General features: G+C 35.6%; 1 protein-coding gene and 1 non-coding gene across 2 annotated transcripts; one reads left to right on the forward strand and one right to left on the reverse strand.

The window, feature by feature from the left end:
• Positions 1-1,275: 1,275 nt before the first annotated feature.
• On the reverse strand, positions 1,276-1,349 carry Trnan-guu (transfer RNA asparagine (anticodon GUU)). Its single transcript has one exon. It is a non-coding gene; the product is annotated as a tRNA-Asn (tRNA).
• Positions 1,350-5,832: 4,483 nt separating this feature from the next.
• LOC125667243 (collagen alpha-1(XII) chain-like) lies at positions 5,833-8,846 on the forward strand. The gene is made up of 5 exons (XM_048900601.2): positions 5,833-5,908; positions 6,384-6,935; positions 7,018-7,143; positions 7,812-7,911; positions 8,676-8,846. The coding sequence occupies exons 1-5, from the start codon at positions 5,833-5,835 to the stop codon at positions 8,842-8,844; spliced, it is 1,023 nt and encodes a 340-aa protein (XP_048756558.1). The 3' UTR covers positions 8,845-8,846.
• The last annotated feature ends 8,285 nt before the right edge of the window (positions 8,847-17,131 follow it).

Consider the following 17,131-nt stretch of genomic DNA (forward strand, 5'->3'; position numbering starts at 1 on the left):
TTGGGATATCCACAATATTGCAGAAATTGTTTAGCATGCACTTGTAAGTTTTAAAAATTCAGATGCTAAAAATGTAGTTAAATATATTTCGTAGTTATGTTCATGAACAGCAAAAAGGTGAACCTAGGCAATGCCTAGGGCTTTTATAGTTTGTATTAAATAAAAGTGATCGAACAATGTCAATGTCACAAGGTCAAAAACTTTGGTACCAAAAGAAAGGTAATGTGAAAAGGAATGCTCAATGAAATATGAAAGTCAAAAGTAATGAGCAAGATTATTTAAGTCTTGGTCAGAAAGGCAGACAGGACAACAACAATATGCCCCCGATCTTCGATCTCGGGAACATAAAACCCAAATAAATAAGGTTTCAGTAAAGAGGAATACCAATCCCTTCAAATCAATATATATATATATATATATATATATATATATATATATATATAATTAAAGAAACCACTACTTTATGAACAGGAAAATACTTTTAAATCAAATAAGCAAAATATCATATGAAAATTTCAATGTGGATAATATCCATAAATCTTGGATAATTTGTTATAATACAGACCTTGGTTTTAATATGTGCATTCTGAAAGAAAATTTATAGAATGGGAAAAAAAATACATGCAGGAACTTATTTAAAAATTAAGAAGACCCCCCCCCCCCCAAAAAAAAAAGAATGAAAGAAATATAGAGGTTGCCATAAAGCACCCAATGGATCAAGAATTGTTCTTCAGATAGTGATGAAGCTTCTCAGTTTTTATATTTGGTGCATTACAAAATTATTCTTTTCTCAGGTCATCCGCTAGCTACTTGCATTCCGCCAAACATATGAATTTGAATTGAACATATTCGATTGACACAAAAAAAAACATCAAAAGGATTAGGCACAAGTTCAAAAACTTAGATAGCCCTCGCCCATGAATTACCATACATTATGACATAAACGTAAAGCAGACCTTTTCTTTTACGTCTATGATTATGAGTAATATACAACAGATACAAACAGATACAATACAAAACATAGAACATATTTTATTTTCCAATCAAGGGCCCTCAAGGGGCAGCCTGAAAATATATACAAATATTGTATATAATACATAATCAAGTGCAAATACAGTGTCATATATTGTTCAAAATAAATTTTACATGCTTATTAGGCCTAAATATACGATTCTGAAATTCATTTTGCAAAACGAATTTGACAACTAAGCTTTCTGAAATAACGTACACATATAAATGATGTGGGTTTGAAAGAGGGTAAAAAAAAAAAAGTAACGTCCCTGGGTGGGCTCGAACCACCAACCTTTCGGTTAACAGCCGAACGCGCTAACCGATTGCGCCACAGAGACTTATTACAATAACCGCAGTAAACAACATATAAATATTTAATATCTGATTTAACTTAGACCTGTCATGCATTATAACGATTATTTGAAGATATGCGATTAAAATATTGATCAGTATGACGGAAATAAACAAAACAGAATAAAGGAGTAAAGATAATATCATTCGTTTCCTTCACCTAACGAGGCGGAGTATAGCTAGGCGGAGTATTACGGAAACAACCGAGTGCCGAGAACAACGAAGAATAACTCCTACAAAATCTCCACAAAGCTTCTTGAGAGTTCTCTCCCTATTCTCAGCTTTAAGAAAGGCATGGATATCGGTCTCGCAAAAGTTGATTGATTAAAAGATTTAAGAATGTAATTGAGGTATTAAAATACTAAAAAATGAAATTATAAACTACACCAAAAATGAAATTGTAAAATCATACCTACCTATCCTCTTCACTCCAGTCGGAGCATAAGGTCAATACAAGACTTCGCCACTCAACTCTATTTTTTGCTTTTGCCTTAATGTTTTTGCCCCAAGTTAAGTTAAGACTCTTTAGTTCATTTTCGACCGTCTTTCGCCAGGTTGTTTTTGGTCTTGGTTTTTGTAAAATCATACATCAACATCAAAATCAAACATTAGCATCAAAATCATAATCTAGTACTAAAATGAACATTAAAAAATATGATAACAATATATAAAAATAAATTTAATAAAATGTGAAAAAATGGATAGAGATGTAATTTTCTACAGTGACAACGACTTGGGATAGTTTTACTGGAATTCTTATCTCGAAACAGTACTAACCGTCATATACAGAACTGTATTTCAACAGGAATTCTGAATGCATTGCTTATTTGTACTGTTCCCTCCAACAAGACATTATACCAACAACAACCAAAAAAAAAAAAAATAAATAAATAAATAAAAAAAATAAAAAAAAAAATAAAATAAATAAATAAATAAATAAAAATCAGGAGGACTGGTTCACACTGGCCCAATTTTGATAAAGGCAATTTAGGTCAAATACACTCAGACAAACAGCTAGTATTAAAAAAATTAGAATATACATATATAGTTATGAATTTTTGTTTCAAGCAAATTATTTCACTACCCCTTGTAATTTTGCACAGGAAGACTTCAGAATGTACGAGATCAGTAAAATATATACATACATCCCAAAATCCCCCTTTTCCATAGCTGCACTGAGTTCCGTTTCATATTCATATATATTAGCTTTATTGCGCATGTATTATGGCGTCATTCAAATACTCAATTGTTTGTATGTATGTTTGTGAGTTGTTTTACGTTTCATTCAAGAACTGTTCACCCATGTAAAAAAAATTTAAGCTTAAACCTGTCTAAAATTCAATGTATGCTTGTTGGATCGGCACAAAAATTATCAAAGTATCGAAAATTAAATTTAGTGATAAATAACCATGTCATAGAATGTGTTCAGGAGTCAAAATTACTTGGTTTATTGATGAAACTTTGTCCTGGAAAAGTCATATAGAATCACTTATGAACAAGATTTCCAAGAGAATTGGCATTTTAAGAAGAATAAGATATTTGATGTCAAACGATGCGCTGCTGAAGATTTTTAATACTATGATTTTTCCACATTTTACATATTGTTGTACTACATGGAGCAATCCAAGATATGCTGAAAATGTGAATAAGCTTTTTATATGGTAAAAACGAGCTGCAAGGGTAATTCTTAACATCAGAAATTTTGAAACACCATCTAATGTCATGTTTACAGAACTTAACTGGTTGCCTCTATCAGATTACTTTGTCTATAGAAAAGTCATTTTAGTGTATAAAGTTTTACATGGTTGAATGCCAGATTATTTAAATGTTTTTAAATATGTATCAGAAGTCAGTCAAAGGCAAACTAGAAATTCTTATTCAAATATATTGTATATACCCAGGGCAAAAACAGAATATTATAGAAGATCTTTCAGCATTTCAGGGAGCACAGTGTGGAATGACTTGAGTCAAAATTTAAGAAACTCAACAAGTGTTGTGTGTTTTAAGAGAAATTATCTTAGAGATTATCACCATACTTTTTAAGCTTCATTTTGTTCCTATTTATCTTACATTCATAATTATTTCTTAAGTTTATATGTATTTTACTTCTTTTAATCTGTGTTTATTTCACTAATATCTGTCTGTATGTATGTATATATGCAGGACCATATTGAAAACTAGCGTTATCGCTAAATATGTAATCCTGGATAAATAAAGGCTTTATTATTATTATGTAGAAACGTTACCAGTTTTATATGAAGTGCCACTATTCTAACTTGTGCATGTCACTTACGACCGTACTTAGTGAGAGTTGTTTATCATACCAACACCTACCCCGACACGGGACCTCTTTTTTAAAGGTTATATCCGAGAGACCCGTGATTTTTATGGAACGCAAAATTAACATAAACTCATATAATTGAAGATTTCTTTAAATATTCGGAGATATCATTAATTCATTTGATGTGCGCAACAATTGAATTGATGCGCGCATCATATCGATTATTGCATGCATCAATTCAATTGATGCGCGCATCAATGTGGTGGAAATATTTCTCACTAAAATATTAATCTAGAGCTCAGTATAAATGATTTTTATGGATGATCTCTTTAATTCATTCGAAGATATCTTTAATTATTTACAACGATATTATACATATGGAATGGATGCGCGTATCAGTTCTTTTAAAGAGAGCAACGATTCAAGAGTTCATTATAATTCAATTGTGGATATGATGAATTAAAGATATCTCTAATTATTTTTCTTCTCTCGCTATTAAAGAACTATTGCGTGCATCAAACGAATTAATCAGATCATTAATTCTATTGAAGAGAACAATAACTCATTTATATTGTGCGTATTATTTGAATGGATGTATGCTACAATTTAATTGGAAAGAGCAATTATAATTGAATTATTACTTTTTTCAATGGAATCGCATAGTGTGCATCCATTCAATATTGTTGATATCATTAATTTATTTGAAGAAAGCAACAATTCAATTATTGCGTACATCAGTTTATCAGAATAGTTAATCCTATCAATGCTTCAATTAATGCACGCAATAATTTAGAATTTAAGACATCATTAATGATTTGAAGATGTCTTTAATTGGATTGTTGCGCACATCAAATGAATTGATGACATCTTCAAAGAATTGAAAATACCTTTAATTATTTGAGTGTATTTTAATTTGGCGCTCCATAAAGTTTCACTTGTAATGGCGAGTGCTTGACGAAGGAACAGCTTTGTTTGCTAAATGCCTTAGGTTTGACCTCGAGAATCGAACCCGGGCCTTCCGGTTGGGAAGCAAGCGCCGTAATCAATAAGCTACAACGACCGGTAGCGGTAGGACTGTAGCTCTCTTGTCTGGCTGCGAAACTGCAGGGCCACGTTTTATAAAAGACCTTACGACTAAGACCAAAATCTTCTCTTGCAATTATTTTATTCTTTACGTTGCTTATCTATTGTGATTTTTCTGTGAATAAGAGGAGTTTAGTTTTGTTATTTTATAAAAGTGTGATCTCACAAAATCAATTAAGTTGAAAAGTTTTTAGAACTATGTAACATTTTTAGCTCAGTCGTGAGTTCTTTTGTAAAACAGGACCCTGAATTATTCCAAATATTCAGTGTAACCATATTCTTGTACAGACACATGTATATGGTTACATTGGCTTCCGGTTATAAAACGGCGTTAGACCTGTGCCACTTTGAATCGACTTTATATTATGTACGAATGATTCAAACAGATGCAACTTAACTATTGTATCTAAATCGCGAGTATGACCGATATTTTAAAAGATCACAAGAATTTGGACGCATGACATGATCTGATTCTTAGCTGATTGGATCACTTTTGGGAACTCTTGATCTGTCGGTCCGAAAATCCCATATTCACTTGGGGAAGAATGGTTTATTTCATGCTTTACATGTACATTATACGAATTCCTTATTCATTTTTTATAGCACTGTATTCGGAATTTCAGGTATTTCTTAAATGAAAATAAAATCTTAAAATACTAGTACACCCCGTCCCTATTTGTACCAGATCTCCTAGTGCCGTCTATGAAACCCGGTTGGGTTATTCTTTCATCGGACATGTAATATTTGTGGTGGTGGCTTGACATTTCAGTGTTGCATTCTTTTAAGTTGAAATAAACAAGCATAATGGGAACTTGAAGTGTTGGAAAAGGTGATGTAGCGTTAAGAATACGAGGGCCAATGTAGCTGTGTCACTACGGTATTACCATGTTCATTTGTTAAACGCCCGTTTCACCTTCTTTGGCTCTTACCCAGTTCGGTCAAACAATGGGAGGTTAAACCTCTCTTAATCCCAAATTACTAATTGTGAATTGCCAATCTTCCCTTATCAAATACGTAACACATTAAACAAAGCCTTCAATCTCGGCATTACCAGTTGGAGAATTGAATTCTCATACATTTTCTACAATGACTGATCACCAGACAATATGAATCGCTTATCTGATGTGATAGGGTTTCTTCTACTCATTTCCTTCTTGGTTCTCTGTACAGGAACGGAGCGAGGTATGTCCATATTCGTAGCTTATCTTCTCCACTTTATTATTATTCAGCTTGGGACCGTGGAGGGTGTTGGAGAACTATGTTTTATAGCACAGATACATGTATACAATAATATTGCAATAATAGTATATATACGGAGACTATATTATTTCACTAATAATACTAGATAAAGTATGTTGAAAATATAGTTTCTCCGTAGAAATTATAGGAAAACAATCTAAATTAGGGTAAAAACAATATATATCGTGATAGAGAGTATGGTGTAAGTTTAACATGTTATATGATTAAATTTCTCTATATCATTAGTATTTATCAGGATTACATTTCGTCTACTGGTATCCTTCGGCGTTGTCTATTCTCATGTGTTTGCAGCTCTTCCTTGTTTGATATTTAGCTCTGAATTGGAAAGGAATGTACTAATATTCTACTCATATATGTACATGCATATAATCATCATAAAAATGTTAATTCTTTGCAGACGTTGTTTTTGTTCTGGACAAATCAGGAAGCGTAAGTCAGGATGATTTCGAGGATGCAGTGGATTTTGTTTACAACGTAACAAAATGGCTGACAATAGGCCCGTCCAATATACAAGTTTCTGCGGTTTCTTACTCCACAAACGTTCAAACAATTTTCCCTTTGAACACCTACACAAACAATCAAACGTTACTGGACGCCATTTCGAATTTGAAGACAATATCTACAGGCGGAGGAACTTACACATTTTCTGCGCTTGATCACGTGAGGACAAACGTTCTGACGTCTAGTGGCGGCGCGCGCTCGGGAGTTCCTAAAGCAGTGGTGGTGCTGACGGATGGACTGTCTGCCAATAGCCTCCTGACACAGCAAAGGGCGGCGGAACTACACGCCGACAATGTGGAAGTGTACGCCATTGGTATTGGCAATGCCGCCTCTAACACTAACGTAGAGCTGGCAGATATTGCTAGTGACCCCGACTCCTACTATTTACACACAGTGGACATGTTCCAATATCTCTGTGCTCTTGTTCCGGAACTTGTACCCAAACTAGGTATGATGAACTTCTCGAACAATTTCTCACGTTTTATTTTTGGTTTTCGATGGAATACAGAATTTTTGATATTTTTTGGCAGATAATGAGACCCTGAACTCAGACTTTTTCCGCTGTCCAACCCCTGCTCCAACTACTCCAAGACCTTTGACCTTCTTAAATAAAACAGCAGACGATAACGGGGATTCGACATCCTCTGGTGGAGGTTGTAAGTACAAGGTTTCTTTAAGGATGACGAACCCAGTTTCTTTTTTCAATGGTTATAGATATTTCAGGTCGGAGTTCGAAATGATAAATAGAGAATATTCAATGTTTTGTTGTTGGATATTGAATTTATTTCACGAGTAAGACAGGTTTTATTTGGGCGTGGTGGTAATATTTTCACGTGTTTTACACTTGAGACAACATTTTAAAAAATCCTGTCTCACTCTGCTTTGAAATTAGTAGATATTCTTCAAAAGATAGTTCAATCATTTTGGTATATTAATCAAACATTGTTCCTTGAAACCGAAGGGCGAGGGAGGGTATACATTTTTGCGGGTCTTGCATATCTGGTATAACATATTGCAAGAAATCACACGAAAATCGGTTATACACTGTAGGTCCTTGACGAGTTATTTATTACTTAAAAATACACCAATCTATATATTTTGATGGGGGGGGGGGCAAAAATTTAAATACACAAACAATTCATGATTAACTAAATACAATGTACGTGAATAAATTTACCAACCGTCAAACTTTAGTACATGCACATCTTTCCGCTCAGAGCTTAACTCGATTTAGGTCCGTCATCTTAAATTAACGAAATCTTCTGAATACCTATTTTGCCACATATATAACTGTATACATGTACTCTTTCACTGTATTTCACAGCGTCGGCTGCAGCAGCTGCCGGTGGAGCGGTGGGTGCCGTGGCCGGAGTGGGACTGGCGGCAGCAGCCGCCTACGGGGCCGTGCAGTACGCAAACTTACTGTAAGTTTTCATGACTAAATTCCGGTACTAATATGTCAGGTTGGTGCTCAAGACTGTCTATCCAGTTCTAACATGATTTTAATGACCGGATATGCATATGCAAATTTATTCCAATGTATGAATCCTGTCTGTCTGTAAAGTTGTAAAGACGTCCGGTCTAAGTAATTTGTGTTCGGTTATGTTTTATTTTTGTTGTATTTGACCAAGCTGCAGTTTTAAAATGTACTCCTTAACCATACCTCATTGCGACAAACAGAATCCTTCCCTTGGCGTTAGCGTTTGGATTTACGTTTGGCTTGATTTTAAAACATGTTTAACAATAGGCCATGATAGGTGGTCACTATTCCTTCGCCAAGCACCCGAAACTAGATGTGAAATTCAAGTCTTTTAGACATGTCCTTAAAAACGGGTTTCCCGTGTCACAGTAGGCGTTGGCACGATACAGAACCTACACTGCTACTGCCCGGAGTGCCATGCATAGGTAAACATTTTGTGGCACTCTCCTTAAAGCATATGAGTGAAAAATTCTCCAATGGTACATGTACATTTATCACCATACAAACAAAACATGGCATATAAACAGAGATCCCTATACCTACTCTATACATACATTGTAAGATATTGATAGTATGATACTTGTTGTACATGGGCCAGACTGTTCTGTCGGAGTTCTGCTTTGCAAGTCGGTCATAGCATCCTTTACAGTTCTCGTGTAACAAACCTACATACTCCTGATATACTATACATGTACTAATGTTTTCAAGGAAGGAAAAGACCATTTCTGTGGAATCTATTGTTTCGCAATATAAAGAAGCACCCCTAGGACAAAGTAACACCAAATTCCGCCCCACTGGTTCACAGTTCACTGACGCCTTCACTATTAACAAAGTGGATGTTATACTCTCTCCAGCACCACCCCTCATCACCTTGTGATTCACGCATCATACGTGAGCATCTTAGAATACTTAAGTAGATGTACCTATGTTTGCCACATCCATTTTACAAACAACAACAAAACGACAAACAAATAAACAATAATAGTAATATATTTGAAGTATGGAATGATGGGTGAACTTTTGTTACCAATAATGAATTGTCCTTTCCTACTACACTACTGTATTTCAAAGCTTGCCTGAAGTTTTATTTTATTTACAGAAAGGCACAGGCACCTAACCCGTTCGTTGAATCGATAGTGGCCCAGTATAAGGATGCTCCTCTAGGTCAGGGTAAAGCCCAGTGTAAATACAAGTTTACATTCTCGGGGATTCCGCAAGGCCCGGCCATATCGTCCAAACCCCCCGCCGTCACGGCGTGGATATAACTTGGAGTGGTTTGACTGTATTTGAGGGATTTCTGAGCTGTGGTTACATGTAGTTTATTATGATTAAAGAGAGATGATTGCAACACGCATCAATTGTTCGGAAGCCATAATCTTGTACTATCACATGGTTTATTAAAGACATGGTCAAAGTTTTGGTAATTCCTTTTAGCTCACGCGATCCATAGGCTCAAGAGAGTCTTTCTACAATTTCGTCTTCGGTTGTTATCATCCGCGTTATATGTTTCTCCCTATATTTAGAAATCTGGAACTCTTATAATGACTAAGTTGAAGAGGACCAATTTCAAACAGACTTGTTGCAAAGATTAACGAGTTCGGGAAATTATAAAATCTTGTTCAAACGAATGTATGTTGCTTTAACAATATTGCTCTGGGTCATATAAATTTGTTGATAGAGATATGATTTACATAAGATGACGAAATAAAAAAGTGTATTGTAGAAATGAAGCTATGCTTAAAGGCATAGTGTCTAAGATATTGGTAAAATTTTGCATGCTCCAAAAAGGTGGCGAAATTAAAGATTATAGCTAGAAAATCACAAAAAGTTCTTCAGAATGTTTACAAACACATTGGATACGATAGTAATTACAAAATAATTCCCTGTTCTCATTTGTCAAAACCGGTACCCTGTTGACTTCGCATCTCTGTTTGTGAGTAGCCACCAATCAGCAGGGTACCAGTTTAATATCTTGTCCTCCAGACAAAATTTTTATAAAGGGCCACATCGTCAAAATGACTTCAATTTCAAGGCGCTGCAGCTATAGATAACTCATAATTAATACTACAAATTTGTTTTTGGAGTTCTTCTTGCAAAACATTGTGATGTCATTTGTGAGATAAAAGATAGACACTATGCCTTTATATTCGGTTTGGAGCAGGTTATGGTGTTGGTTTTTCTTTTTCCGCTTCGCAGTATATGATGCGTAATCTACTACAACCAAACTACATGTATTTCATAACATATAATGAAAAGTGAAGGTAACGAACAGTGATCAATCTCATAATAACCCTTTTAAGCAATACAATATAGTATTTGCGAAATACTGACTTCAATTGAGACTGTTGAAACCCTTGTGCCATCAACTTGTTTGTCAGCCTGCCTCGATTTAAAAACTGATCATACACAGAACAAGCTCTTGCGTATCGAATCAGTTGAGAGATATAAACACCATATGCGGGTGATAATGGAATATTGCTACATAAATATAGGAAGTTGAGGATGGAGAAGCTGAAATTATCCCGTTTATTATAAAGTTGAATTGTTAGTTTGCCTTTAATATCTACTTCAATAAAATAACTGAGTAGGAAGCAGGAGTGGACGAGTCTGTTGTGTCTTTTATTTCGAGTTCACATGGATATATCGAATCGACATATGAATAAAAAATTATTGTTGATAGATAAAACGTCGTCTATATATCTAAATGTCACATTGAAGGCCACAGTAATGTGGTTATATAATAAATTCATTCCTTAAATAATTTAACATATTTATAGAAAAAGTGTTAAAAGCTAAATATTCAAAGAATGTACATAAGAGTGTAAATCATATTGTACAGGGGTTTAAACAGTCTCGATTGAAGTCAGCATTTCGCAAATGCTATGGTCGTTATAACGATCTAGTTCGTCAATACAACCTATCATTGGGTCAAATGCTGTCTGACGTTTCATACCGATTGTTAGGCCGTTCTTGGCACACTGATTTTGACTACGGATAACTCCGTTTGCCTGATCAGGATATAGGGCTCACGGCGGGTGTGACCGGTCGACAGGGGATGCTTACTCCTCCTAGGCACCTGATCCCACCTCTGGTGTATCCAGAGATCCGTGTTTGCCCAACTCTCTATTTTGTATTGCTTCTAGGAGTTATGAGATTGATCACTGTTCGTTATCTTCACCTTTATAGGAGTGATGAGATTGATCACTGTTTGTTATCTTCACCTTTATAGGAGTTATGAGATTGATCACTGTTCGTTATCTTCACCTTTCATTTGTTCTTAAGGGCTAAATCTTCCCAAGTCGTTGATCACCAACCTTGTCGGCTACACAATCTTTCCAATAAGGATAATTCAGAATCGTCTTTTTAAAGATATATTAATTGAAATGTTTCAGAATAACATGTAAACATATTTAGATGTGTTGTGTACAATATAATTAATCGTCTTGGTTTAGTGTGGGGCTACATTTGCTCAGTTGGTTGGATTTCCTTTCGTGGAACACAAAGATCATTGCACAAGTATTTAAATCAATTGTGCAGAAGATTCATTATCGAAAGAAAACTACACCATTATACTTGTGTTCACAACCATTTAATGGAATACTATGTAAAGTAGTACAAACAAGGAGGGTGGGGTGGGGTTAATTCAGTGTTATGAACTATTGTATAGAGCGGGGTACTAAGTATACTCGGAACATGGACGTTTCGGAAGTCCCAATCCACCTTGATCCATACATTTCCCACTTGAAAATCGGAACCTAGAAGTAGTATATAAATTTTGAGAATGAGCAGGTCCAAATTAAGGTTTTAAAGCTTATGCAGTTTTACATTAGTCTTATAACATCTACACTTATATTATTTTATACCGCCACGGTGGTCTAGAGGTAAAGCGTTCGCCCTACATACGGAAGGTCGGGGTTCGAATCCCGGTCGCGACAGACCTAAGTCTTTAAAACAGGTAGTGACAGTTCCATTACCAAACACTCGTCATCAGGGGTGAATGTCACAGGTCCTTGGGTATGACATTATCAATGAATGTCCCGTGTCACAGTCGGTGTGGCACGCTAAAGAACACAAACTGCTCAATGGCCATAAGCGCCAGGCATAGGCATAATTTTGAAAACCTTCACCGGTCTTGGTGACGTTTCCATACGAGTGAAAAATTCTCGAGAGGGACGTTAAATTAGATACATTCAATCAATCTACATTATATAATATATTTATATGAATAAATATTTCTTAACCCAATCTATGACACCTTGAACAATATGTGCATAGAGTTGAGATTGAAAGATTGGTAGTGGAATTTTTTCAATGATAATTATAGTTTAACAAAAATACTACATGAGAGTATATTGAGACATATAATGTACTGTATATAATTGTTAAATAGCAGGACTCTTGAAAAACCATCAGTACGGTATCTTTATGAGCAAGGTGGCTTGGGCGAGACCAATGAACCTCTTGTGAAACGTTTCATGGATGTTTCTGAGAACTCACATAAGCCAAAGCTCCAACCTGTTGAGTTTCTACAATACATGCCAATGAAGAGATACACAGATTCTCTATAGAACTTTACCCACTACGATATGCAGTTTCTATATGTAAAACTTACACGGTACCAATTTTGATGCACCAGATGCGCATTTCGACAAATAATGTCTCTTCAGTGATACTCAACCGATATGTTTGAAATCCAAAATAACTATGAAGTTTTAGAGCTAAATATAGCCAAAAACAGCGTGCCAAAAAAGTGGAGCCAAATTCGTCCAAGGATAAGAGCTATGCATATCTATGTTGTTTGATAAATTCTATCAGGCAATTACATTCATGAACGACATCAGATTAACCCTTGTACAGAGAAATACATAACAAGAGGAAAGAAAATGACAGGATTTTATACAGACATAAATCATGAGCTTTGCAATTATCCCGATCGTGATCAAATTCTAGGAATACTTAACCTTGATATCTGACCTTCACTTGATCATTCAAACTACTTTGACCTTCAGTTCATCAAGTATAGCTATGCCTGCTCCCCGATCCCATTCACTTTGTGAATAAAATATTGATTGAATATTGTTTAACATCCCTCTCGAGAATATTTCACTCATATGGAGACGTCACCACTGCCGGTGAAGGGCTTCAAAATTTAAGTCTATGCTCGGCGCTTAAGGCCATTGAGCAGGGAGAGATCTTTATCGTGCCACACCTGCTGCGACACGGGACCTCGGTTTTTGCGGTTTCATCCGAAGGACCGCCCCATTTAGTCGCCTCTTACGACAAGCAAGGGATACTGAGGACCTATACTAACCCGAATCCCCACGGGACTCATCAAGTACAAAATCTCTATTTTGTACAATTCAAACATTAAGGCCAAGGTTAAAGTTGTGAATAGGTAAAGTGACCCATATGACCCTGATCATTTACATCTTTCATTGAACTGGCAGAAGATCAACGATAATCCACGTAATACTTTTGCGTCCTAAACCTGGGAGCTGTATGTAGGTGAAGTACCACAAATTTAGACCGGGTTTTAGTCAGTACCATGTTTAGCCCTCAGAACCATAGATACCTGCTGCGACACGGTAGCTCCGTCTTTAAGGTCATATCCAAAAGACCCGTGATTTTCACTTTTAAATGACGAGCGTTTGTCGATCTTAGGGTTGACGCAGCCATGGCATGATCGGGGCTCGAACTTGCACGTTTACCTGATCGAGATATAGGGCTTAGGGCAGGTGTGACCGGTCGACAGGGGACGCTTATTCCTTTTGGTTTGCCCTATTCTTAATAGAGGTTATCAGATTAATGATTGTATGTTATCTTCACTCTTCATGTTGGTTTTGGGCATATTCATGAAGAAGCCACAGCTAGTCTATACTTGAAGTTTTCAACACCTGAATATAGCCTGAAATCTATGATTATGAATGTTGCCAATCACAGGACCATAGATAGGATGATATTCCTTCCAAATCATGCCACCAGTTCCTTAAGCTCAAAGTTACAAAGGAAATTGATGCCGTCAACATAAGCAACATTCTTTGTCATAAAAGAGGTCAGTGGTGTATTCCAACTTGTTTCAAGTTCAAGTCTACACCCAGTATTTCCTACAAATATACTTAGACCTGCTATTGCATTCAACCTTTCTAATCATAAACAAACTTTGCAGTGCCTAGATATAGATCAACTTATACTTAATCCACCTATGTGTTCTTGTTTTTCACCTTATTTCAACTATAGTTCAGCCGAACATGTCATTACTGGTGATGTTGATATAGTTGAAAATGAGGACCTAAAAGCACTTATTCCTAAAGGTCCTAAATACAGAGAACCTCGGTCTTTCAATTGGCAACAGAACTTCATCTCTATTATGAATTCTGTCGAAAACTATGCCAGAGGATGGGCTAAATATGAAAAAGAAGAACTTGATACATTGTCAGAATGGATTAAAAGTATCAGAGGAATGCATTGTATTAAAATCCCGTATTAGACATACATGTACCAGTATTAAAACAAAACCGGTATTAAAACAAAAGTACGAACTATCTATTTTTCTGGTTTAGTAAACCAGAAGTGATAAAAGAATCAGATATATTACATGAGGAATATGTTTTGGTTCCAGCTGACAAAGCTTGTAACAACATTGTCTTTGTTTCTAAGGTTCGTTATTGCAATTGTATTTTAAACGAACTTTGCATTAATTCCATTTTTGGTCATCATACTTATACTCCAACTACCCTTTCGAAAGATGAAATTCTTTAAAAACCATGCTTTAGTTTATCCCAGTCAATGTGTCGAATGAATATGAGTTACCCTACCTATACTGGATTCCTAAACTAAATAAAGATACATCGTTGGATCCAGTAAGTGCTCTACCAAGCTCCTATTTTTTCTCCTCACGAAAATATTAACAGCTGTGAAGGAATAATGTCAAACTTACTGTGCGACTACAAATGCCAGAAGTAGTGTAAATCAAATGTGGATTCTAAACAATTCTAAAGAACTTATAGTAAACTTGAAATTACAAAACTTTTCCCAAATCAATAACATTAAAACCTATGACTTTTCAATACTATACATGACCATTCCTCACGATAAATTAAAGACTAGACTTTTTGACACCATAGACAGTTGCTTCTTCAACAAAAATGGAAAACGGAAATATTCATGTCTAGTGATCAGTCATTCAAAAACTTACTTTGTTAAACACCACTCTGATTCCACGCACAAGTACTCTGAAGTTGAAATAAAAAATATGCTAGAGTTCCTCATTGACAATATCTTCATGGTTATTGGTGATCAGGTCTTCCAACAGTCTGTTGGAATTCCCATGGGCACAAATTCTGCTCCCTTGTTAGCTGACCTGTTTCTATATTCATATGAAGCAGAATTTATTCAAAAACTTCTACGTGAGAAGAAAAAATCGCTAGCTGTGGCCTTCAATTCGACACTTCGATGACGTTTTGTCTATTAACAATAATAACTTTCATATGTCGATTTGATATATCCCTGTGAGCTCGAAATAAAGGACACCACGGAGTCTTCCACATCTGCTTCATACTTGGATATTTCATTGAAAGTAGACATTAACGGCAAATTGACAACTCAACTGTATGACAAATGGGATGATTTTAGCTTCTCCGTCGTCAAATTCCCATATTTCTGTAGCAATATTCCATTATCACCTGCATATGGTGTTTATATATCGCAACTGATTCGATACGCAAGAGCTTGTTCTTTGTATAGTCAGTTTTTAAATCGAGTTAAAGTCAGCATTTCGCAAATTCTATGGTTGTTATAACGATCTAATTTGCCAATACAACCTATCATTGGGTCAAACGTTGTCTGACATGTTTCATACCGATTGTTAGACCGTTCCTGACACACTGATTTTGACTACGGATAACTCTGTTTGCCTGATCAAGATATAGGTCTCACGGCGGTTGTTGTCGGTCGACAGGGGATGCTTATTCCTCCTAGGCACTTGATCCCACCTCTGGTATGTCCAGAGGTCCTTGTTTGCCCAACTATCCATTTTGTATTGCTTATAGGAGTTATGAGATTGATCACTGTTCGTTATGTTCAGCTTTTTAAATGGTTTTAAGTTCGTTGATACTGGGAAACAGCTCTGTGTTTCGTGGTAGTAAACAATGTTGTTAATGTTCAAGGAGGCAGGTGGTTGTAATAAAAGAAAATATCAAAAAAAATTTAGACAACCCATTCTCAGCAGATCCTCAAACGTCAGACCAGATTTCCAAAGGACAAGTGCGAATGTCCCTTTTACAGTATTAAACATACTAAACTGATGGTAATTTTATATATGACTCTGTAGACTGCAAGAGACAAAGGTACGAGTGCATCTTTTTGTCCATTACATTCAGAATTCATATACAACTTGCAAATAAATAGCTAGTACAAGACACAGAAACAGCCTGGATAAATTAACTCTCCTAAATGTAGCTTTATGTGAGGAAATCATAGACACCCGTTGCTTCAATAAGAATGGAAACGAAAATATTTATATCTTGTGATCATTCATCCAATGTTCCTATGTTAAACAACGCTTTGATTCTACGCAGAAGTACTCTGAAGTTGATATTCATTTATATGCTGGAGTTCCTCATTGACAATATTTTACGTAGTCTTTTATGAGCAGGTCTTCCAACAGTCTGTTGGAATATACATGGGCACACAATGTGCTCCATTATTAGCTGACGCAGACTGGAGGTTATAAAACTTTTACCGTGCTGATACTCAGCCATGTTTGTTTTGAGTACAACTCTGATCTAGCTTCAAGTGTACTAAAACAATCTTGAGCATGTATTCCATTTCAGTATGGATATAATTACTACATATAGAAAGTACACACCCTATATAGCATTAGGGCATAAAATCACCAACTTCTGAAAATAAGCCAAAATTGATCCTTAGTGTACCTTCTCCTTTTATAAAAGCTGTTGAGTATGAGTACGATTTAGAGCATCGAGTTTGAGTGTGAAAACGTGCTAAAAATGCTTTGTAACCTCCAGGACTGTTTTTGTATTCTTATGAGGCAGAATTTATTGAAAAAATTCTACATGGGCAGAAAAAATTCTTACTGTGGTTTTCAACTCGACATGTAGTTAGATTGACAACGTTTTATTTTCTAATCCTCATTTTCATTGATA

The sequence above is a fragment of the Ostrea edulis genome, chromosome 2 (genome assembly GCF_947568905.1).
Source record: "Ostrea edulis chromosome 2, xbOstEdul1.1, whole genome shotgun sequence".
NCBI classification, from domain to species: Eukaryota; Metazoa; Mollusca; class Bivalvia; order Ostreida; family Ostreidae; genus Ostrea; species Ostrea edulis.